This window comes from Trachurus trachurus (assembly GCF_905171665.1).
Source record: "Trachurus trachurus genome assembly, chromosome: 8".
Taxonomy (NCBI): Eukaryota; Metazoa; Chordata; class Actinopteri; order Carangiformes; family Carangidae; genus Trachurus; species Trachurus trachurus.
In genome coordinates this window covers 482,501-507,500 of record NC_139905.1, presented here as the reverse complement: position 1 = coordinate 507,500, position 25,000 = coordinate 482,501, and the positions used below count along the sequence as shown (strand labels likewise).

General features: G+C 43.7%; 1 protein-coding gene across 1 annotated transcript in view; it reads right to left on the bottom strand.

Annotated features, from left to right (window-relative positions):
- The window catches only part of LOC310989764 (integrin alpha-3-like), a gene marked incomplete at its 5' end in the record, with an annotated part of 58,082 nt that overhangs the window by 22,428 nt on the left and 10,654 nt on the right, over positions 1-25,000 (bottom strand). The window contains 14 exons of the mRNA XM_083976912.1: positions 1,044-1,127; positions 2,104-2,272; positions 4,929-5,026; positions 7,861-8,040; positions 8,973-9,109; positions 10,437-10,504; positions 10,616-10,693; positions 11,265-11,398; positions 13,183-13,271; positions 13,529-13,722; positions 15,192-15,345; positions 17,439-17,498; positions 20,197-20,303; positions 21,525-21,661. Of these exons, the coding sequence (XP_083833038.1) occupies positions 1,044-1,127; positions 2,104-2,272; positions 4,929-5,026; positions 7,861-8,040; positions 8,973-9,109; positions 10,437-10,504; positions 10,616-10,693; positions 11,265-11,398; positions 13,183-13,271; positions 13,529-13,722; positions 15,192-15,345; positions 17,439-17,498; positions 20,197-20,303; positions 21,525-21,661 (1,689 nt within the window). The remainder of the gene's footprint in view (positions 1-1,043; positions 1,128-2,103; positions 2,273-4,928; positions 5,027-7,860; positions 8,041-8,972; positions 9,110-10,436; positions 10,505-10,615; positions 10,694-11,264; positions 11,399-13,182; positions 13,272-13,528; positions 13,723-15,191; positions 15,346-17,438; positions 17,499-20,196; positions 20,304-21,524; positions 21,662-25,000) is intronic.

Here is a 25,000-nt window from a genome sequence, read left to right as displayed (position 1 = left end):
AATTTTGTTGAAATATTGCCCATATAGACAATTATGCTAATGTATGCTAATTGTGTCAATTGTGCTAATTGCCCAATATATATAAGTTAGCATCCGGCAGTTTCTGAATACTGGGGACCCATACTATCTATTTCTAACATAAAACTTTGGGGTACTCAACATTTCCGGGTACTCATTGTTGGCAAGTAGACTATTATGGCGCTTTTCCACTACACTTTCTCTCACACAGCAACATTTAACTCAGATACAGATCAGCTGCTGTTGCCGCTCTGCTTTTTGAAGTTTCCAGGTTTGATTCTCATGTGGGACATAGTGCTGCACTCTTCCAGTGACGACGCTCTGTCCAATCAGTGGAAGGCAGTCGGCTGACGTCACGTTATAGTATCGCTTCAGCTTCAGCTGCTGGGAACCAGGAGGAGGAACTAAAATAGTTCCTGGTACCAGGTACTAAAATGGTACCTGTCCCTGCACTCGGTTGCAGCGGCTCCTCCCGATCCTGTTGTTTGCCTCTTTTATCTTTTCCAATCAGGGTCCAAAACTAACACTCGCCACTCGCCAATTACGGGTAGATTTTGTCTCTGGCTGGTAAATTTTTAAGACCACTCGCCACTCTGGCGAGTTATTTTTTACTGGTGGAGAACGATGCTGGTATGTTGTTTCCTGACAGAGTAATGTGTCTTTCCAGCAGAGACGATCTTTGGTCAGGTATGCGCGTCAGGCCGTCATTCACAGCGTCGAGGTGGATAACTGTTGTTACTGTCGTACCCGTTTGTGTTGTTTAGGCTGGCTGGTAAGTGAAAAAGTTAGTTTTGGACCCTGTTTCCTATCCTTGCATACAACATGACAGGGAGAACGGCTTCTCGCTCCCATGTGAAACAAATGGTTTCTCATGAAAGTGACAAATCAAACTGAATTGAATTGGTAGCAGGTACTAGTATATAGTATAGTAGTATAGTAGTATAGTAGTATAGGGCTAGTGGAGAAGCGCCATTAAAGTTTCTGTGAGATGTCGGTGGTGTTCATGTGCGGCTGCAGCAACGTACCGTCTGGTTGCTGCTGAACGGGTTCCCCAGCTCACACAGGAGAACCTGGTCCTCTGTAGAGCACTGGACTGGTGAGGCTGCAGCCTAACACACACACACACACACACACACACACACACACACACACACACACACACACACACACACACACACACACACACACACACACACACACACACACACACACACACACACACACACACACACACACACACACACACACACACACAGTAAGGCCCAATCCCAATTCCCAGAATGCATCTCATGGTGGCTGTAAAACAGGCTAAAAGCTGTTTTATTTCCCGCTCTAGCGCTGTTATTACGTAACTTTATTAAGTTTTAATATGTTTTCATGTGAGAAAGTAGCTGTTCAGATCCCAAATCTACGGCCAGTTGATCCAAACGACGGCTGTTTAGAAGTTTGCTCCGATGTTTTTCAGAGAAGTGAAGCTCTGCAGCGACCGGGACATCACAGAGACAGCAGCCGGTCTGCAGAGCTGCTCGGCGGGCCAACCTCCGTCCTCATCCCGGGGGAGAAAACCATCGCTAGTTAACTTACCCGCAGGTTTTTAGAGGTTTACCACCGGCTGGTTACATTATTTCTAGGAGATAAATGTTGGTCTCAGTGATGAAATCTAACAGCTGTATCAGTAGCATTAGTTAGTGTGAATGTAAAGTGAAGCTTCCTGTGTGTATTGGACAGAAGAGCAGCGCTGCCTCGGGGCTCTGGAGCCTACGGACACAAACCACCACATTCACAAAAATAAATAAATGTTTTACAATGAACCGATCAGTCTGCATTAAGTTTTTATTTTATTTTATCAAGTTATATGGTACAAGGCGATTTGATTTCTGGCAAAAGCTCGCCGCATCAGCTTACGTAAAAGCCAGTGAGACTACGTGATGACGTATGTGACTGTTGAAGTGGTGTCCCAGTTCGTAGGGGTTGACCTCCGACCTCCGACCCCGTGTAGCTCCGTTTCAAGGGGCGAGGGGATAGGAAAGAGAAATGGGATTGGGCCTAACACACCTGGTGATGATGTCACAGCCCCCCCCTCACCTTGGTCCGGACTGCAGAGTAGATGAGTGATGATGGGATGCTGACGTTCAGCAGGGCGTTGTGGGCGTCCTCCGCCGGTCGCCCTGACGACGGCGTGTTGCTGACGTCGACCTCCAGGAGCAGTCTGGTGATGCTGGAGTTGTAGAGCAGCAGCTGGCTGCCCCCCCGCCTAAACACACCCCAACCCCCCCTGTTATTATTAATACTATAATAATAATAACTGTAGCAGCTGGCTGCCCCCCCGCCTGCACAGACATAATAATATAATAATACATAATAACTGTAGCAGCTGGCTGGCTAAACACACCCCAACCCCCCCTCTGTTATTATTAATAATAGGCCTACTATAATAGGACGAATCGCCTTGTTGTTTACAACTACTTCCTGGTAGAAAACCAGCATGAGAACAATAGTGACGGACGAGAGTTTCACTATATTTATCTAATTTTTCATGTCACTATATCACCGTTTAGACTAATCTGATGTTTGTAAAGTTTATAAAACCAATAATTGGACAAACATTACTATTTCTGTGTGCACATTTTTGTAATTAGTCATGGTTATCATAGATTAGCCGGGCTAACGGTTAGCTACCTGTTTAACTTTAATAACTCAGTGACTCAATAAACGCTCCATGAAAAAATATTTTCTCCAGCGGATATCTGAGTTCCAACATGACTGAGCTAACTGGAGTAGTTTCATGTCGTGTCCCACAACGGGAGGGTTTTAACAGCTGACGTCCTGCTGTTAGCTTAGCTACCGCTGTTAGCTTAGCTACCGCCGTTAGCTTAGCTACCGCCGTTAGCTTAGCTACCGCTAGGGTTGCCACCTTTGAGTTGTGAAAATAAGGGACACTCGACCAAATGTTGACGGGGGGGGGGGTTGACACGGGTCAAAAGGCCACACTTTTCATGTAGGCCTATGTATTTTGTACACTTTCAATTTCTTGTATTAACACATATGGTACAGTGCACCTCATTGACTTGACGTAGCTAAGGCCAGGACGGGCTACTTGTTTGATCCAAAACATAAAGTTGCAATATCCCACTTAAATATAATAGTCATACATATTAATGCCTATAGCCTATGTGAAGAGGCTGTCACATGTTACACATGTAATGATTCCTCACAACAGCCTAATAGGCTTTATGCACAGCTCCACTACTTCCTGAACATTTAAACAAGTTCCTTTATTTCCTGTATTATTGGACAAACTGATTAATCCAGGTGTGTCTGACCTCAATTGTCAGAGAGCTGGCCAGCTTAATGGGAGGACTGGATGGTTTAAGTTCAGGAAGTAGTGGAGCTGTGCATAAAGCCTATTATTAACAGTGATTTACCATGGTTTGAAACACATGCAAATCAAATAAAAATGCATCTGCACAAAATGATCAGAAATAACACTGTGCTAATGTTCAGACCAGTTCAAGGCCAGCTGCATAGGCTACCAGCAACAGCAGGTCAGACGAATAAACAGCACCCAGTTAGTTTGCTTTTGTTTATGTAATAATAATAATAATATAAAAGCCTAATATAAAATCAGCCCAGTGCGTAAAGCTGTCGCTTCAAGCAGAGATTTTTTTTTTTTCCATATTGCCCGTTCATTCATCATCCCGTTAGACTGAAAATAGGTTACAGAGGGTTTTTTAGGTGCTGTAGCTACAAGCAAATCTCATGTTGTCTCTGTACAAAGACCTTTTTAAATGTGAAAACAGAGTAGACCTACTCAAAATTTGCGTTTGAGCAACACATAACAGGGCGGCGAAATATGTAGATAGCCACATTAAGTTAAATTAATTTACCGATTATCCATCTTATTATCTGTCCTGCTGCGAGCGGCGCACAACTTCTTTCAGTGGTAACTGACTGTAAATAGGCTATAATGACCTCTTGACGCTCGGCTCAACAGCTGAGCAGCGTATCCCCTCAGCTGAACATCTGCAGGCGGAGACGTCAACAGCAGCGGATCAGCTGATCTCTCCCTCCCAAACGCTCCGTTCTGGACTTTCAAAGTAAAGGTGACGCCAGCTGAAAATGAGTTAGCGATGGATAGAAAGTGTCCTACAGAGAGGATGATCTCTGTTTCGTTGTAGTTCTGACAAATGCTGGATCTTTACAGAACACGTGCGAAGTGATGCTGCATTCATGACAACTCGGAAATACGGGACAAAGCCCGTCCCGTATTGATTCAAAACGGGACGCACTATTTTATTTCAAAATACGGAACGATTCCGTATTTTAAGGGACGGGTGGCAACCCTAGCTACCGCCGTTAGCTTAGCTACTGTTAGCTAAGCTACCGCCGTCAGCTGTCCCTGTCAGCTGAGCCACTGATGCTTTCTAGACACTGTGATTCCCCCAAACTGAATAAATACAACACATAGCAACACAAAACACACACACAGAAATAGTAATGTTTCTTCAATCATTTCAGATTTGTTTAAACGGTGATAGGGCCTGAAAAATATGATATATAGCTAAACTCTCGTTTGTTACTATTGATCTCATTCACATTACAGCTGGTTTTCTACCAGGAAGTAGAATGTAAACAACAAGGAGATTCAGTCTATAAGAATAAGTGTAGAAGTTTCCAGCAGGTGAAACTACGGCTCTGTTTATATTGTTATGAGTGATGGGTGTTGTCCTCCTGGGTCAAGGAAGGAGGAAAGGAAGGAAGGAAGGACAAAGGGAAAAAGGAAGGAAGGAACGAACGAAGGAAAGGAAAAAGGGATTGTGAAAGGAAGGAAAGAAGGAAGGATGGAGGACAGGAACAGATAGAGTTACTGAGTGGATGAGTGATGTCACGGCGTGGAGGATTTCTCTTACGTGGGGAACGGCGTCCCGGTCTCGTCGGTGAAGCGAGCCGCCATCTGCAGGTTGCTGTGGCAACGGTTGTCCGAGCCACAGGCCTTCTGGATGTGGACCTGATGGACCAGGAAGGAAACGTTCAACACTCTGGACCGGTTTATAGAGTCGCTCTTCTACGTGTTAAATAGGAGGAAAAAGTAGGAAATGCTGCAGGTCCACCACTAAATAATAAACTATGAAGACAAAACGATGTATATTTATCTAAATGGATCCATTAAAGCTCCAGTTGTTAAGTTGATGAAAGTGAAACTAAACTCTGCGACTTGGTTGGAAATTTCAAGACAATACACCTTTATGAACCTCTGCCAAGCGCCACACACACACACACACACACACACACACACACACACACACACACACACACACACACACACACACACACACAAGACGTACCATATCTATAGCAACCGGAGACTCCAAAACGATGTCACCTCTACAGGATCGGGTTTGGAATTCAAAAATATACGATAAATGATGAATCTTTACCAATGTTGATGGCTCAATCTAAACCACTAAAAGCTAAAAGCTAAAAGCTAAAACCACTATGAAATAGTTGCAAGAAATGGACGAAAGTGTCTTCGTCAGACATAAAGGTGAACGTTGTCTGAGCTTCGCTTCTTCCATCTCCTTTTCAAACCGTGTCTGGTGTTGTAGTTTCTTCCTGTTCCATAAATGGTTACATGGCGTCCTGTGGAGTTTCTTGTTATTTTGTACGTGAGATATTATTTTCATTTTGTTTGGTTTGAAATAAATATTATGATCTAATCTAATCTAAGAAAAGCCAGACTGGATCGGACCTATGGCGGTGCCCGTGTTCGCCACCTTCCCTGCAGGTGTTCTGACCCAGACCTGGTTCTGGTTCTGACCTTCAACTTTCAACTTTCAACTTTGTCTCCAAAGGGAAATTCATGTTGCAGAAAGGCAAAAAACACAGAACACATAGAGCACATCCACACAAACTCTACACAACATTGAAATGGCAAGTAGCCCAGAGGGCAAAGGAAATCAAGGAAATCAATAAATAAATGAGTAAATGGAGTGCATCATAACTGTTTAGAATTTAAATTAAGTTGGGTAATGGCTTGTGTTATGAATGAGTTTTTCAGTCTATTTGATCTGGCTTTTGGCAATCTGAAGCTCGAACTCGGCATGGAGAGGATGGTCAGGACACTGAATGATGTCCTGAGCCTTACACCAGTGGTTCTCAAACATTTTACACCGAGTACCACCCCAGAAAATACTTGCCTCTCCAAGTACCACCAAGTCGGGGGGTGGGGGGGGGGGGGGGGGTGGGGGGGGGGGGGGGGGGGTGTGTGTACCCTAACATTAGAAAGCTGTCTTAAAGATCATATTTATATATTCATATGTAAGAAATGACTCATATTTCACCCAAAAACCTGCTCTTTCATCTTATACAAGTTACTTAATTTAAACTTAAACGGTATCAATACTAGTCAAAATTTAGGCTTGAAAAAAATATATTAGTTTCTGACCTAAAAAAAATGTTTTTGAGCTGTAAAACCTACACACTGACACAGCCATGTAAATTCACATGCAATGTCAGGGAGGGAGTGGGTATTGAGCACATTTACACACTGTTATCCCTTATTGGTGAAAGTGATGCTGTTACAACCATCCCCAGTCTTCCCTAATAATAATAATAATTAGCCTACTAATTACTCATTATAATGGCGGTATACAATGATACGTCGTTTCATTTTTCAGCTCTTACACGTTTGTTTTCAGTCGGGTCCAAAAGCCACAGCACTGACAGAGCGTCATGTTTCCATGACGATTGGCCGGAAAAGATTAGCAGTGCCTCATGTTTATATGACCCCCGATCGTAAAAATAAAACCCTGAGAAGTAACACTAAACTTAAACATCAGAGACACACGTACGCAGTGCACAAGTACGCAGGTTATTTGAAGCGCTGCTCAACGAGCCGCTCCAGTTGGACTGTAGCCGAGCTAACGGAGCTAGCCGAGCTAACGGAGCTAACGGAGCTAACGGAGCTAACGGAGATAGCGGAGCTAACGGAGCTAACGCAGCTAACAGAGCTAACGGAGCTAACAGAGCTAACAGGTAAACAGATACACGTGTGGTCGGAGCGGTGCCTGGACTTGTTTGCTGATAATGATGTCGGCATTTTCGGCAGGTTTTTGCCTGTATTTATACAGTCTCTATTCTATGGTATCATCACAACATCCTGCAAATGCATTTTTGGTCATTTTCGGCCGAAAATATGCGGTTGCCTGATTTTTTGATGCATGTGAAATTTATTTCATTTTATTTATGTTTAATTCGGTGAGTCTTTTGCGTACCACCTAGAGGGAGCCCACGTACCACAGTTTGAGAATCACTGCCTTAGACATTATCCTCCTGTGAGAGATTATAGACAGATCGGGTAATGTGACCCCGATGATTTAGTCTTTAGTTTTTGTCACATTTAAGTTTAAAAAGGAATCATCACACCAGCGGATAAAGTCGTCCACCACTGGTCCCGGGGCTGTTTCCTCCCCATGCAACAGACCCACTATGACCGTATCATCAGCAAACTGAAGTACATGTCTGTCTGGATGTGAGCTTCTGCAGTCGTCAGTGTACAGGATATATAGAATGGGTGAGAGGACATCAGACAGAGCACTGTTCACTCTGACACATTGTGATCTGTCTGTTAAAAAATCTAAAATCCACCCAACAATACTAGGGCACAGCTTGAAGTTTGATAGTAATTTAGAGGCTAAAATTTGTGGCTGAATTGTGTTAAAAGCAGAAGTAAAATCTAAGAACAGTAAGTGTGCATGAGTGTCCGGGCCTTGCAGGGCTGACCTGGGCTCTGGTTGTGGTTGTGGTTCTGACCTGGGCTCTGGTTGTGGTTGTGGTTCTGACCTGGGCTCTGGCGGGTTCTGGCGAGCTGCTCAGCACGGGGAGTCGCTGCAGGTCCTGGACGTGGTCTCGTCTCCTCGGCTTCTTCTTGTTGTTGTGCGTCTTGTTGTGCAGCTTGTTGTTGTTGTGCAGAGCGACGCTGAGGGAGAAGACCAGAGGCTGGACCTGGTCCCGGACCGGAGTCTGGAGGACACACGGACCCACAATGCATCAGGGCCGCATGATGACATCACAGCTCTGGACCCACAATGCATCAGGACCACATGACGACTGTCAGTGTCCGATCCGTTCCAGACGCTTCTGCTTCCGCATGCGCCAGCAATGCTAACTGCTAGCCTAGCAATAGAGCAGCTAAAAGTCGCTGTAACGTCACTTTCTTAAAGCAGAAGTAAGTGATATATTTATGTTAATCTAAGTCTTAAATAGTTGTATCTTCCGACAGCAATCACTTCTATAGAGTGTTTGGTCTGAAACACGGGTCTGTCAGTCACTCTGCTCTGCTCTGAGCCGAAGAGAAAACTTTCCTTGTATCCTACAACCTTTATCCAATGAGGAGAGAGAACGGCATAAAGGGGCAGTCCTCTCTGTGTGTGCAGCCAAGGGATGCGCCTGAATGTGGTGACGTAGGGACGAGGACCAATAGATCCATGACGAGGGCGGGGGCTGCTAACTAACGAAGTTAACCAAAACCACCGGATCGCTTACTGATAGCTTTAAATTTAAATATTTTTTCATGCGAAAAAGTCACAGTTTAGAGTCCTGATCTGTGGTCAGTTTATCCAACTGACGTCTGTTTGGAAGTTTGCTCCGAGGTTTTGGGAGAAGTGCCGGTCAGAGGAGCAGCGCTGACTCGGCGCTGAAATCACCACATTTACACCAATAAATAAATGTTTTACAATGAACTGATCGTCTAAATTACATTTAATTTAATCAGAAATAGAACTTGTGTTTTTCATAAAGAACGTCTCTGTTTTCTGCATATCCGCGGTGTCGCCGTAAACTTAGAGAAGGGGGAAGTGAAGCGTCAGGAACGGATCGTGGTCCGGGTACAGATCTGGCAATGACAATGACATCACAGCTCTGACGTCGTTGCCGTAGCGACCCCAGCCACTCACCAGCAGCCCCGCCCTGAGGGACGCACAGCGCCGGCTCGGCATCGACAGGAAGCCGGAGAAGACGCTCTGCCCGTTGGCGTGGAAACGGAGGCGGGGCTTGACGCTGGTGACGTCAGCGGTGACGGTGAAGTGGACAGCTGCCATGGAGACACACACACACACACACACACACACACACACACACACACACACACACACGTAGAATTCCAGGTGAGAAGAAATGACACACTGCAAAAACTCCAAATCGTTCCAAGAATATTTGTCTCATTTCTAGTCCAAATTAATCTCTTTCCTCTTAAAATAAGACTCATCACCTAAAAATTTACTTGTTTTTAGATAATTTTCACTTGTTTCAAACACATTCTCAATTGAAATAAGTAGAAAAATCTGCCAGTGAAAGCAAATTGTTTTGTGTTTGTAATAAGAAAGAAAAACTTGCTCCACTATCAGATTTTTCTACTTATTTCAAGTGAAAATCTGCTTGAAAGAAGTAAAAAGTGTCTAAAAACAAGCTGCTTTTAATGTGATGAGTCTGATTTTAAGTAGAATGAGATTAGTTTTGACTAGAAATAAGACAAATATTCTTGGTATCATCTGGTCTCATAGCAACAGTGTGACCTTGTCTCTGATTGGACACATTAACAGGGCAGAAGGAGGACACACAGATCTGTGTCCGTGTGTGTGTGTGTCCATGTGTGTGTGTGTGTGTGTGTGTCCGTGTGTGTGTGTCAGATAATAATATCAGTTCTGTAATGTGATTTATCATCAGAGAAACACAGAGGACACGAGGACACACAAGGACACGGTGTGATGTCATCTGTGTGTGTCTGTGTTGTGTGTCACTGTGTTGATTAACAGCAGGTCTAATTGACAGCGTTGCCCTATAAATCACACACACACACACACACACACAGGAAGCTGAAGACAGTTAACGGCTCGTCACCTCGCTGCAAACAGGAGACAGTTTTGCCGGTTTGGTGGAATTGTACGTTTACGTTTCCATGGTTTTCAGTCGTTGTCATAGTTACGGTAAACGCATGGATCTATTAACGCTGGCTTTTAACACAGATGTCAGTCTGTGTGATATCCACTGTTAAAAGCTGCTGTGATGATCCATGTGTTATACAGATTTTCATTAGGGGAAAAAAAAAAAATCCATGCATTTACCGCGACTACTGAAACCATGGAAACGTAAACATACAATTCCACCGGAAGACCAAAAACCGGCAAAACAGGCTACGTTTTTGACGTTCGGAAAAAAGTGGATAGCTACAGAAAGTGCATGTCAGCATGAGGTCTATAAAGTGCCGGTTTTTAAAGTGCCAGTTTAAATAGCTACCTTTATAGTTTCTTTCTTTCTTTCTTTCTTTCTTTTTATTTATTTCAACCAAGGCAATTTCACAATTTGACAGTATCATCACAATAGTTTATAGTTTATAGACTCATCCTGATGTTGTTACTCACTGACGTTGTCTCTCTCGCTCCGCTCTCCGGTGCTGAAGATGTAGGAGAAACACACCTGCACCTCGATACTGACACACACACACACACACACACACACACACAGACACACACGCGCTGGTCAGCAGCCGTCAGCCTGTTGGAGCCGCTGGTCTCAGATCAGCGTGGTCTCTCTGACTCACCAGGAGCTGCAGTCGAGGGGGTCGACCAGGTCTGGAGACACTCTGAGGGTCTGGTTCAGGTGGACCACTGGACGAGTCCTGAGGGAGGGAGCAGTCAATCAATCAATCAATCAATCAATCAATCAATCAATCAATCAATCAATCAATCAATCAATCAATCAATCAATCAATCAACCAATCAATCAATCAATCAATCAATCAATCAATCAATCAATACATAACATCTAACTACAGTGGTATAAAAACATCTGGGCGTCCTGGTCAGAATGTCTGTTACAGTAATGTAACAGTTAACGATGTTAAAGATGTGTTATAGATAGATAGATAGATAGATAGATAGATAGATAGAATAGTAGGGGAGGTGCGTGGCGCAGTGGTTAAGGCGAGACGAGGACGCTGAAGACCACCGACTGATAGAATGTCTGCAGCATTCTTCTGCAGACATTGAAGGATGCCAGCCTTCTCAGGAAGTACAGTCTGCTCTGCACCTTCTTGTAGACGTGGTCAGTGTTCACTGACCAGTCAAGCTTGGGGTCAAGCTGCAAGTTCTGATGTTAAACAGGAAGTTTCTCTTTCCAATATGTTAAACATCAGACTTTATTTTATTTATTTAGTTTTCAACAGTTTTAAAATAAAGAAGTGTGTGTACCTGAGCAGAGCGACGCGGTGGTCCAGAGAACCCACCAGCAGGTCTGGGTAGCGGTTCCCATCCACGTCCAGACCTCCAGACAGAGAGAAGCCGAAGGTGGAGAAGCCGGGAGAGACGGAGCGGCCGCGGATCACCTGCACACAGAGGGAGGGGGAGGGGGGGGGTTAGAGGGGGGAAACCGACATTCCAACATCCCACCAGTCCGACATCGGCCTCTACTTGTTTAAATGGAAACACTTAATTTTCTATCAAACGTCCCGTCATTCTGACACTTCTTGCCTCCTATGGTCAGAATGACGCTAACCCTCATTTCTTTTTTTAAACATCCTGCCTTTCCAACAAGTCCTTTAATAGCGGATTGTTTTTCCCTCAAAAGATTTTTCACTGGTTGGGTTTAGGCAATGAAGAAAGGAGTTGGTTAAGTTTAGTAAAAAGAGCAGGTAGAGGTTAGACAGGCAGACTAGTCCCTGTCACAACCATGTGGGTATTCCTCTATCAGCATGTCTTAGAGAAGGGAGGAGCCTGTTGAGGAACGCATATTTCCTTATATGGAAAGCCTTGTCGGAATGGTGGGACGTTCGCATATCGGAATAGCGGTATGTTGGAATGGTGGGATGTCTAAATGGTGGGATGTCGGAGTGGTGGGATGTCTGAGTGGTGGGATGTCTGAGTGGTGGGATGTCGGAATGGTGGGATGTCTAAATGGTGGGATGTCAGAGTGGTGGGATGTCTAAATGGTGGGATGTCTAAATGGTGGGATGTCAGAGTGGTGGGATGTCTAAATGGTGGGATGTCTAAATGGTGGGATGTCAGAGTGGTGGGATGTCTAAATGGTGGGATGTCTAAATGGTGGGATGTCGGAATGGTGGGATGTAGGAGTGGTGGGATGTCTAAATGGTGGGATGTCTGAATGGTGGGATGTCTAAATGGTGGAATGTTGGAATGGTGGGATGTAGGAGTGGTGGGATGTCTAAATGGTGGGATGTCTAAATGGTGGGATGTCAGAGTGGTGGGATGTTGGAGTGGTGGGATGTCTAAATGGTGGGATGTCTGAATGGTGGGATGTCAGAGTGGTGGGATGTCTGAGTGGTGGGATGTCAGAGTGGTGGGATGTCGGAATGGTGGGATGTCTAAATGGTGGGATGTCTGAATGGTGGGATGTCTAAATGGTGGGATGTCAGAGTGGTGGGATGTTGGAGTGGTGGGATGTCTAAATGGTGGGATGTCTGAATGGTGGGATGTCAGAGTGGTGGGATGTCTGAGTGGTGGGATGTCAGAGTGGTGGGATGTCGGAATGGTGGGATGTCTAAATGGTGGGATGTCTGAATGGTGGGATGTCTGAGTGGTGGGATGTCTGAATGGTGGGATGTCGGAGTGGTGGGATGTCTAAATGGTGGGATGTCTAAATGGTGGGATGTCGGAGTGGTGGGATGTCTAAATGGTGGGATGTCTAAATGGTGGGATGTCTAAATGGTGGGATGTCGGAGTGGTGGGATGTCTAAATGGTGGGATGTCTAAATGGTGGGATGTCTAAATGGTGGGATGTCTGAATGGTGGGATGTCGGAGTGGTGGGATGTCTAAATGGTGGGATGTCTAAATGGTGGGATGTCGGAGTGGTGGGATGTCTAAATGGTGGGATGTCTAAATGGTGGGATGTCTAAATGGTGGGATGTCTGAGTGGTGGGATGTCTAAATGGTGGGATGTCGGAGTGGTGGGATGTCTAAATGGTGGGATGTCTAAATGGTGGGATGTCTAAATGGTGGGATGTCGGAGTGGTGGGATGTTGGAATGGTGGTATGTAACCGGGATGAGGTGTGTGTGTGTGTGTGTGTGTGTGTGTGTGTGTGTGTGTGTGTGTGTGTGTGTGTGTGTGTGTGTGTGTGTGTGTGTGTGTGTGGTTGTGTGTGTGTGTGTACCTGGCTGGGTTCCTGAGAGACCCCCTCCCTGCTCCCGGTCCAGATCATCACACTTCCTGTTTCATGGAACGGGGCTCCGACTGCAAAGTCTGAGCAACAACATTGATTGATTATTGATTAGGGCTGATATCAATAATAATAATAAAGTAACGTCTGTCCACGTGGTCATCGGTGTGTAGAAGGCATCCAGTCAGACAGTCACGTGGTAATATTCAGTTTTTTGGGGAATCGGTTTTTATCAGAGATCAGACATTAAGCTGCTGGACGACATCAACACATTTCCATATCAGACTTCCCTGTTATTGATTATTGGTTATTGATTATTGGTTATTGGTTGTGTCCTCACCCTGGAAGCCGTCCTGGTCCAGGTCTCCGGCGGCCGCCAGCGCCATGCCGAAGCCGGACTGGAGCGGCCCCTTCAGGACCAGACTGGGCCGGGACTCGAACCGGCCCCCCGCGTTCAGGTACACGTACACCGCCCCGCCCACTTCCTGCTGCCGCTGGAAGTAGAACGGAGCGCCGACCAGCAGGTCGCTCCAGCTGCACCACAGGGGTCAGGATGGATTATTGATTATCGATTGGTTGTTATGGTTGTTGTTGTACAAAGGGACAGTACAATAATACAGTCATTTATAAAATATAGCTTGAAAATAATAAAATAATAATACTAGTAGTAAGAAGAATAAATAAATAAAAATAAGTCAGAGATGGGTACAACAAGGATGAAAAATACGATAAGATACATAAAATAAAATAATTATTATTTTCAAAAAAGAAAAGAAATAGACATTAATAAAGGGTTAGTCAGAGGTTTCGGGGAAATACTTTTCGTTATTGTCCAGTAATGTATTGCTTTTTTTCTTGTTGATCAAATAGAGAGATTTAAACAGAGTTTAGTTCAATTGTTCATCATCATCACGGTGACATCATGGTGACCATGTGCAGCGGTGACACGCTACAGTTACTCTGTTACAGTTACTGGAGTAACTTTATGGATAAGCTGTACTTGTCAGAGTAGTTTCAATGCAGAATACGTTTTACTTGTACTTGAGTATATTAATGAAGGAGAAGCAGTACTTTTACTTTTACTCCATTACACTGAGCTACATTCCTCTCTTCCAACAGAGACTCTGTCACATGACTCTGTTCGACCAATCAGACGGAGCCACCAGTGATGTCATAGATCGATGGTTCATAGACGTCTGTAGCAGGTAAGTTACTGTGGCTGAAGTAGTTTTACTTTATGTAACTTGGTAAAGATTTAATTTATTGTCTTAGTTGTTAAATGTTGTAACATATAACACCCCGTCCTGACATACAGCGATGCGACAGCGACGCGAGCGAGCGAGCGAGGAAAAGTGATAAGAATGCGTAGCTACTTTTCAATCAGCCTGTCCTGACGCCGCGAGTGACATCGCGTCGTCCAGCGATGTCGCTCAACCCTGAAATTATCGCTCGTGTTGTCTCTATCTGGACGACATTTGGCGGCGGTGTCCCGCCCCTAAACACTTCTTATTGGTTGATAAGTCCACGCTGCTTTCTGTTGACAAGCTAGTTATCAGAGAGAGGAGAATATGAGGAGGAACAAACACTCAAAGATGTGAGAAACAGCAACCAGGAAATGCCAGGAATCTCAGAATAGCGCCGCAAGTTTGTGTAGCTACGTCCCTCGATAATTTGATTGGTTTGGATTCTGAACCAATAGAAAATACTCGCGACAAAATCGTCACGCTGCATCAGGACACCTTCGCGCGAGTTTTCGTTGCCGTTTCGCTTGCTCGCTGCATGTCAGGATGAGGTGTAAGTTTGTTCATTGCTGTTTTATATTTTGTGTATTTGATCACATTCATGCTCTGATCATTAAACGAGTCAATCAGAGCTAACTCAGCAGTTACTCAGTACTCGAGTACTTTCTGACTCTTACTCAAGTAAATATTAGGATGGACACGCTTTACCTTTACTTGAGTAACATTACTCTAAAGTAACTATACTCTGACCTTGTGACCTACCCGTCGTTGTTGAGGTCAGCGGTTGCCACGGCGTTGCCATAGTAGGACCCCGTCTGCTCCCCGCGCAGCGTCTGTTGAACCGTCAGCCGGTTGTTGTGTTTGAGCGCCAGCAGCACCGAGCCGCGCGCGTCCGCCTTGCTGTCCTTCGGAGCGCCTGTCGACCAATCAGCAAGCAGCAATAACAGTCCAGTCATTTTATGAAAAAAGGTTAAACAAATTGCAACAGAATCAAACTCAACTGGTTTTGTTTCCTCAACATGCAACAGTGTTTCCACACTACATTTATGAGCCTCCGACAGACTCATGTTTTCATTCATCAAGAATTAAAGTCAGAGGTTGGAAGACGATCACATACCGTCGTAGTTCCCACCATAAACGGAGATTCGGCGGCGTTATTCTCATGACTCGCCACGAAACCGAAAGTAAAGAAACGCTGGTCGGCTCGCCCAGCATTTCCACCACCACTAATAATAACAAAATAACCATAGAGACAAAACCAGAGATTTATCTAAAATGGACCATTAACAAGTGGTAACGGAGATTCATCCACATTAATATCAGACTTTTTTATTGTCGCGGAATTTTTCGTTCGTTTTCGTTCTCCTCGTTGTCCCTTTAATTATTTTTCTCACCTGAATAGGGTAAAATTTCTAACCTTTAGATATCTCCATGAAAATTACTGAGTTGATTACTGACATTAAGACAAACAAAAAATGTATTAGAAGTTTTTTTTAAATTCTTTGTTAACATGAGCAAATTTGCATAAATTTGCATAAATTCCACTGTTTTGACGGCACATGTACGTTTATATAAAGGTGCTGTGGTGGCACCAGCATGAAAACTGGAATGAGTTGACTCCATTGGTCAACCGACAAGAAACCATTTAAATTTCAAGATGACTGCAATTTTTCAAGAATCCGTCGCTGCGGGAAGCACTCGTTTTACATGGTAGCCTAGCAACCTAGCTCATTAACACTACAGTTGGTAAGCTGACGCAAGTGAAAGTAAACTCTGTGACTTAGTCTGAAATTTCAAGACAACACACAGGTCCCTTTATGAACCTCTGGAGTCAAGTCATACCAGTTTTCATGCTGGTACCACCACAGCACCTTTATATATACATGTGCCGTCAAAACGGTGGAATTTATGCAAATTTATAAACATTTGCTCATGTTAAAGGGATAGTTCACCCTAGAATGATATTTAGCTCATTATCTACTCACCCTCATGTTGACTAAGGGCTGGAAGAATTATCAGAGTCCTCCGTGGCTTCTCTGAGTTACAGGGGGTCTTAGCGTAGCAGTGCATTTCAATGCAACGGTTGCAAAGGGACACCGGAGCTCTTCGTAAAAAAACACACACAAAAAAACATCCAAATACCTCCATGATGCTCGTATGTAATGTCCGTCTTGTGCTGAAGCCCCAAATTGCGTAATTGTCCTGAAAAAAATTAAATAAGTCTATATTTTAAGCTTGTTTGTAGCGGAAGCTTCTCGAAGCTCCTCTTCCTGGTCCGTCCAAATCTCGCGTGATTCGCAGTAACCGCACTGACGCCGGCGCAAATCACGCGAGATTTGGATGGACCAGGAAGAGGAGCTTCGAGAAGCTTCCGCTACAAACAAGCTTAAAATATAGACTTATTTAATTTTTTTCGGGACAATTACGCAATTTGGGGCTTCAGCACAAGACGGACATTACATACGAGCATCATGGAGGTATTTGGATGTTTTTTTGTGTGTGTTTTTTTACGAAGAGCTCTGGTGTCCCTTTGCAACCGTTGCATTGAAATGCACTGCTACGCCGAGACCCCCTGTAACTCAGAGAAGGGACGGTGGACTCTGATAATTCTTCCAGCCCTTAGTCCACATGAGGGTGAGTAGATAATGAGCGAAATATCATTCTAGGGTGAACTATCCCTTTAAAAAAGAATTTCAAAAAACTTGTAATACATTTTTTGTTTGTCTTAATGTCAGTAATCAACTCAGCAATTTTCATGGAGATATCTAAAGGTTAAAAATGTTAATCTATTCACGTAAGAAAACTAATGAATAGGCATATTATGGGCTATATTTGGGTCTTTTTCTAAACTTTCCCCTAATGGGATTCTTCTGGGCTTTTTCTCCCTCACTCAGGACATGTTGAGGAAACAAAACCAGTTGAGTTTGATTCTGTTGCAGTTTGTTCAACCTTTTTTCATAACACGACTGGACTACAGTATAATCAACACATCCATCAGCTGTCCGTCACCTGTTACTATGGTTTCATGGACTTCAGAGAGGAGACGACGAGCCTGAGTGACGGAGTAACCTGGAAACACACACACACACACAGACACACACACAGATTAATTTCCATTGGCTGTGGCCGATGAGTGGATCTCTGTGGTTTCCATGGAGATTTAAAGGGCCAGTTCACCGATGTAAATGTTGCGGCGCTCCGTGTTGCTGAAGGAAAACGTCTGAGTGTGGAGGAGGTCGTCAGGGTCCAACCAGGACACGTGGACGTTTCCTACAGCACACACACACACACACACACACACACACACACACACACACAGTTTACATGCAGAGCTTTAAAGATGTACAGAAATGGCCGTTTGTCCTGTTTGTCGCGCCGAGTTGTCACGAGCTGCAACACGAGTTTACCCGAGTAAGGAAAACGAATTTGATTGGTCGTTATCGAGTGGGCGGGATATTCAAAGCTTGGGGCGAGACCGAGCTCCGTGTGTGTGTGCGTGTCTCAGACGTTTGAATGATGGATGACGGATCCAATATCAGTGGCTGGTGAATCGTGTACAGGCTGACGTATAATCCGTGCGCCTGCATTATCCAATGTGGAAAAAAAAATACACACTTTCATCCCGGATTTACTCAAAAATAGAATTTTGCACAAAGTTTGGCCTACAACGTCTGAAAGATGAGTTATCACATTAATTTTATCACCCAAAGTGGACTCAAATTCTATTTTCTTTTCTGTACACCTTTAATCGAGCTATGCTCAAAATTCAATTTTGGCGTCAAGTTGTTTCACCGGTTTAATACCCCCCCCCCCCGTCCTGTTGACTTTTCTGTCACCTCGTAAAAAACTGAATATAAACAACTTAGTAGCTTAATAATAAATTCTCAACTGCAGTTCCCGACCAGACGCGTCAGTGAGAATAGGATACGGGCTTCCTTTTTCCCCCTCTCCCTCTCTCTCTCTTTAAAAATAAAACTCTCTTGCTGGTGGCGCTGTGTGAAATGCATTGACTCGGCGCTGATGTTGGGTTTTGTTCTTTACTTTGCGGGGTTCAGGCGGCTTCTCTGCTCCACTTGGTGCCGTCTCTACTGTTGTGGAGCATGAACACATGTATTGTCCAGTTCTACTCCGACTAAGGTGTATACATGACGGAGAAAATCTAATTCCAATCGCATTATCTGGGTGTCTTAATCGGAGTTCTCCAACTCTGATTTCAGTCGGACTAAGGTGTTTACCTGCACTTCAGTTGTCCAGTTATAGTCGGATTAAGGCAATAATATAATTCGTTTTTTTCAAGTGTCATGTATACGTACTGAGTGAGGAGAGTGGGCGGAGCCTCGGAGCAACGTGGTGGGCGGGGCCAAGCGTTTTACAGAAACAGAAGAAAGGCCAGCAGCACTCGTGTCCTTCTCATAGGTTTTTTTTTATTGCAAACTGCGTCGGCGCTAAAACACACAGACCGGTTCGACAACGTCTTCCTCAGTGTGCAGTTTTCAACAGGAAGTGGTGTATTTAAATACTAAAAAATAGCAAACGATCCCTCTCATCCACTCAACAGGGAGTTTGAACTTCTTCCTTCTGGTAGACGTTATAAAGTACCAAGGGCAAATCCTAATATTTTGAAAAATTCCTTTATTCCTAATGCAATTGGGGCACTGAACACCATGTTGATGTGTTGTAATGTAACTGCCACTGCTGTCCTGCTTTTTGCCCTGAAGATGTCTGTGTGTAAGTGTTTGACAGACAAGTAACAATCATCGAGAAGAATTACAACTTCAAAAATGTAGCAAATATTAGAAAAATAGAAAAATCTTTCTGCCAACACACGTCAGTCTAAGTCGTGTAAAGGGCTCCATGACATAACTGTATATTTGTTACCCAAATGTTTACATTCGTGGAATGTCCCGGCATCTAGAGAACGTGAAGTCGAACGTATTATTTTGACTATGTTTTATATCTTTGTTTGTATGCACTATATTGTGATTATATTTTTTAGGAAACACAAATTAATCGGTGTAGAATGAGACGATGATGTGTTTAAGGCTGTGTTGGAAAATGGTATTGTGAGAAGCTAGACAATGGATGTTGTTTGTGTGGCATGAGTCACTTTTTTCTGTAAAAAAAAAAAAAAAAAAAGAAGAGGAAAGAAAGACAAAAACAATAGTTCTACTATTTATTACACTGGTGGGTGCTGCATGGATTTTTTTTAGATGGTGCAATAAAATAAAATGGAGTGTCGTCCTGAAGAGAAAAAGAAAAGAAAAGAAAAATAGAAAAATGTACAAAATACAAAACTACATCAAAGACCCAGACATCTAAAGTATCATAGGTAAATCTTGGGTTGCACATCTCTCTGTGATAAACGATTCAATATGAATCTAGATTACGATTCGATTCAAAAACCATCTCCTTTTATTGCAGACCGATTCGATTCGATTCGATACAGTGTAGGACGATTCGATTCTAGTTAGCGAATCGTGTTGTAACTAAGATATTCGCTGAAAAAAACAGTTTTTACGTGGCCCATTGATTGATTTATGAGTTATTAAAGACACCGCTAACGGCTAGGCACTCTAGCCCAGAGCGATAACCGATCCATGACTCTACAACCGATTCATCTAGGACTTCATGGCTAATTTGTATCGATTCAGGAGGCTGCTACCGACACAGCCGAATCTCTCACTTGTTAAACCGAATATCCTGTTTATCGTTCACAACCCTAGGAAATCGGTACATAGAGCAGTTACAAAGCGGAGCGAGGCGGTACCTTGCCACTCGTAGCTTCCCGGCGAGCCCACGATGACCTCGGTGTGACCGATGGAGGCGGAGATCCCCATGGTGCACATGACCTCACCTCTGACATCACCCAGGTGGCTGCACACACACACACACACACACACACACACACACACACACACACACACACACACATCAGGTTAGCATCGAGCTCTGCAGTCATGTTTCAGTCAGTCTTCATCAGTAAAACACCTGACTTTTTATTTACTCTAATAGTTTTTAGAAACACTACACAACTGCAGCACTAGAGGCTCCAGCAGTGGTTCAGCTGGAAGCCTAAGGCCTTGTCACCATCTTTTATCTCTAGAGCAACAACTCTGTGGAAGAATCTACCTCACTACCTCTGTTGTGTTGAAAGGAAACAGGTATTTAAAAAGAAATTGAAATGTTATTTTTTATGAGCTGTATACGAGTAAGAGTGGTTCCACTTTGTTATCTAAGAAACATTCTGTTTAAGATGTGTGGACATTTTTAAATGTTTGTTTTAACTTTTTAACATTTAGGTTATTGTGATTGACTGTAAATGTAAATGTATGATATGTTGTGTATATATGTATATTTTGTGTTGTTCCTTGTGGACCCCAGGAAGACTAGCTGGCTACTAAGGTACTGGCTAATGGGGATCCTTAAAGCAGAAGTAAGTGATCCGGTGGTTTTGGCTAATGCTGCGTTCAGGCAGGCTTTTGAAATCGTAAATTACAGCTTCAAGTCACGACTTACGACTTTGTAGCGTTCCAGGCAACACACTCGTGTTTCTCCGACCTGTTTTACCTGTGAAAGTCACTATAACGGCCACTCGTAACTTCTGACCCGTGAACTCGTACCAGATCGAACTGGTACGACTTCACAGGTCGGAAAAACACCAGTTACGAGTTGCCTTGAACGCACCATAACTTCCTGTCAGCAGATGGAGTTAGCAGCCCCCGCCCTCGTCATGGATCTATTGGTCCTCGTCCCTACGTCACCACATTCAGGCGCATCCCTTGGCTGCACACACAGAGAGGACTGCCCCTTTATGCCGTTCTCTCTCCTCATTGGATAAAGGTTGTAGGATACAAGGAAAGTTTTCTCCTGGGCTCAGAGCAGAGCAGAGTGACTGACAGACCCGTGTTTCAGACCAAACACTCTATAGAAGTGATTGCTGTCGGAAGATACAACTATTTAAGACTTAGATTAACACAAAAATATTGCTTACTTCTGCTTTAAAAAACAATTCTAACAATTCTAACACACACGCACACACACGGTCAGTGGAGTGTCATGTGACCTGTGACCTCTGACCTGTGACCTGTGACCCACCTGCACGGCTGATCTGGGTTCTGCCAGTGAGAGTCGTCCTCATCGTACTGCAGGTCGTTGCCACGGAGATAACACCGACCAATCATCTGCCTGAGCTGTAACGGCCCGTAGAGTTTAACGAAGCGATGACCACACACCTGGAGAGACAGAGACTCAAATCAACTTAACTTTATTTATAAAGCACTTTAGAAACAGACACAGCTGGAACAAAGTGCTGCACAGTTAACCACATAAAACATAAAACAACGTAAAAACAATGAAACAATTACAATTGTAAAACAACAAAGCACTAAAACAAGAGCAGAGTCTCCTGTGGGCTGAAGACCAAGGAATAAAAATGTGTTTTAAAGGAACATTGTGTAGGAATTCCTCCCATCTAGCGTTGTGGTTGTGTATTTTTCATGCTGCATTCATGTGAAATCGGGCAGACAGCAGACGGACATAAACAAGCCTCTATGTAAACAAGTGGTCCGTCAGCACCAGGCAAAACAATACATGTGACAGTATGTTGTCATGGCGATGTGGTATTGTTTTACCGTCTTTCTCTGGACTTCTGTGACTAAAATGACATCTGGTTTGTTAGCGACGGCCGTCTGCCCGACTGCAGGTGAATGCAGCATCAGTGACACCACATGGCAGCAGCACCGAGCTTACCCGCTCCATGGAGATATGAATGATATGAACGGCTCATTCAGAGCTGAAAGGAACACTTCACTTTGTTGATGTTAATGAAAAACAGACTGAAGAACCAAATAATCCATTTTCATGAAGAGACAACAGGAGAAGTTACACAATGTCCCTTTAAAAAAGTTTAAGTTTAAACACAGTGAGACAGAGAGGAGGCTTCTATGATGTCTGTCCCTCTGAGATTCAGCTTAGACCTGCTACGTCCATTTAAAGATTTAAAAACAAACTAGAAAAAGATAGCATTTCCTGCAGAAAATGCGTGTGAATGCTGAAAGCAGCTGAACGCTGTTGCTGAAGCAATGCTGAATGAGCTGAAGAAATTGTTGAATCAATGCTAAATTAGTTGACGAAACTGCTAAAGCAATGATGAAAAGACTAATGCTAGAGTAGAGTAGAGTAGAGTAGAGAGTAGAGGAATACTTTATTCATGTTAAAATGAGCTCTAAGTGCAGCGTCGGCCAGGATAATGCTGTAGTTGGGAGGCGAGCAGCAGCGTTTTGTGAGGGAGGGAGAGCTGTCTGACTGCAGATTAAAGGCCATTACAGGAATCCAGCCGCGTTGTGATGGAGGATCAAAGTGTCTCAAAGTGAAGCGACTGTTGCACCAATCTACCCATCCAGTTTAAAACCACCGTCCATCTTAAAACCCAAGGTTGTGAGTGACTGTCTGCTTCATAGAGTGAGCCAAGAGCCACTGGGGCCAAACACCATCAGTCATGTTTTCTCTTCATGATATTTTAAAAAGTTCAGGGACATCCAGGTGTAATGTCTTCCTCCCACCTCCCACTGTCCATCAGAGGTGCTCAAACTTAAAGCAGAAGTCAGGTGAATGTTTGTGTTAATCTAAGTCTTAAATAGTTGTATCTTCCGACAGCAATCACTTCTATAGAGTGTTTGGTCTGAAACACGGGTCTGTCAGTCACTCTGCTCTGCTCTGAGCCCAGGAGAAAACTTTTCTTGTATCCTACAACCTTTATCCAATGAGGAGAGAGAACAGCATAAAGGGGCGTAAACAAAGTCGTAAATCGTGACTTGAAGCTGTAATTTACGGTTTCAAAAGCCTGCCTGGAACGCAGCATTAGCCAAAACCACCGGATCACTTACTTCTGCTTTAATTCTCCTGACTTTTTTTCTCTTTATATTCTCGAACTCCAAAAATCAACACACAAATGCTTGATGAAAGGCTGCGCATGCCAGCTCGGCTCAGCCCAGCCAGCCCCAGAACGTTCAGGCTGAGAATCTAAACTCAGGACCAGGACCAGGATCAGATGTGGAGCTGTTTGTTTACATTCTAGGTTCAGTAATTGAACTTATTTCATACGTTCTTATCACTCACTGGTTCCCTGGAGCTGTCCGTCATGTTCACTAGTCACTGATCAATAAACCATCATCATTTACTGTAGTAAACATGATGGACAGTCTGTTCTGTCTCACTTCGTGTTATGTGCTGTTAATGTGCTGTTGTTCTTAACAGATGCTGATTGTTCTGTGTGTGTTTTATGTGTATTGGATGTTTTTGTGTGTCTGGGACCTCCTGGCTGCAAATCAATTTCCCAGCAGGGACAATGAAGAGAACTTTGAACTTTGAACTTTGAATTGATCAGTGACTCCCAGTAACTATATAGCGACTGGGAGTCCCTGATCAATAACACTGATTGGTGCCATAACAGATGTCCGGTTGCTAAGTGACCGGCTGTAAACAGCATCAATCAATCAATATCCTTTATTTAACATGGCCAAAACTCGGGAGGATATGGCGAGGTTAAGCGCGGCTAAGGCTGCAGAGGAGACGGATGAATAAAAGAATATGGCAAAAAAGGGCTCTTACACCACAGCATACACCATCCCAAAAATAATAAGTACATTGGACGTTGCTCACTGTCGATTGGACCATTCTATGACTTTGTGACATGCCAAGCTACAAGATGAGACTGTTGTTCACTCATGACGGACAAATATGGACACATGTGCAAACACACACGTAATCTATGTACTGTACTGTCTAGAGCTAAACTTCAGCTCTGCTTACTACCTGTTGCCAACATGTTATATCGAATGTCATAAGTAAAATATGTTATATCAAAATGTAAAAAACAGAAAAAAGCAAAAAGAAAAGAAAAGACTATGATATGATCTTATACTTATGCCGTAACATATTATGTCAAAACGTGATAAGTAAAAGAATGTTAAAAAAGGAGAAAAGATTATGATAAAGATTTTATTCTGTGGGTAATGGGGGCGGGACTAGATAAGCTTTTGCTTCTCCCGCTTTCCCTTTCGGCCATGTGCATTGTATTATTGAACTAAGATGAAGTGTGATGATGATGATTTAAATTGACATGCCCGAAATAAATAAATTGATTGATTGATTGAACCAGGTAAAGAGTCCAAGAGTGACCTGGCCAAGACAGCAGCACACAACAGCTCAGTTGCACATCACACAAGACTCAAATAAAATACAATCACATATTTCAGGAAAACATGATTAAACAACGCAATCACACACACAGTCTGATTGAGCTCAGTTCTCTGTCTATTATAATTAACCTGAATTCACCCAGAGTTACAAGATGAGTCAGTTTCAAGTCCTTCTGCACATCGTTCCAGGTCGACGGGGTTAAAACATTTAAAAGCCTTTTTGCCCAGTTCCGTTCTGACTCTCAGGACCTGCATCTGTATAACGTCCTGAGAACGCTGAGGCCTCATCGGCTGAGGTTTCTACACATGTGTTAACACAGATATGTAGGCAAAAGTCCAAGAACAGATTTATAAATAAAAGTCAGCCAATGA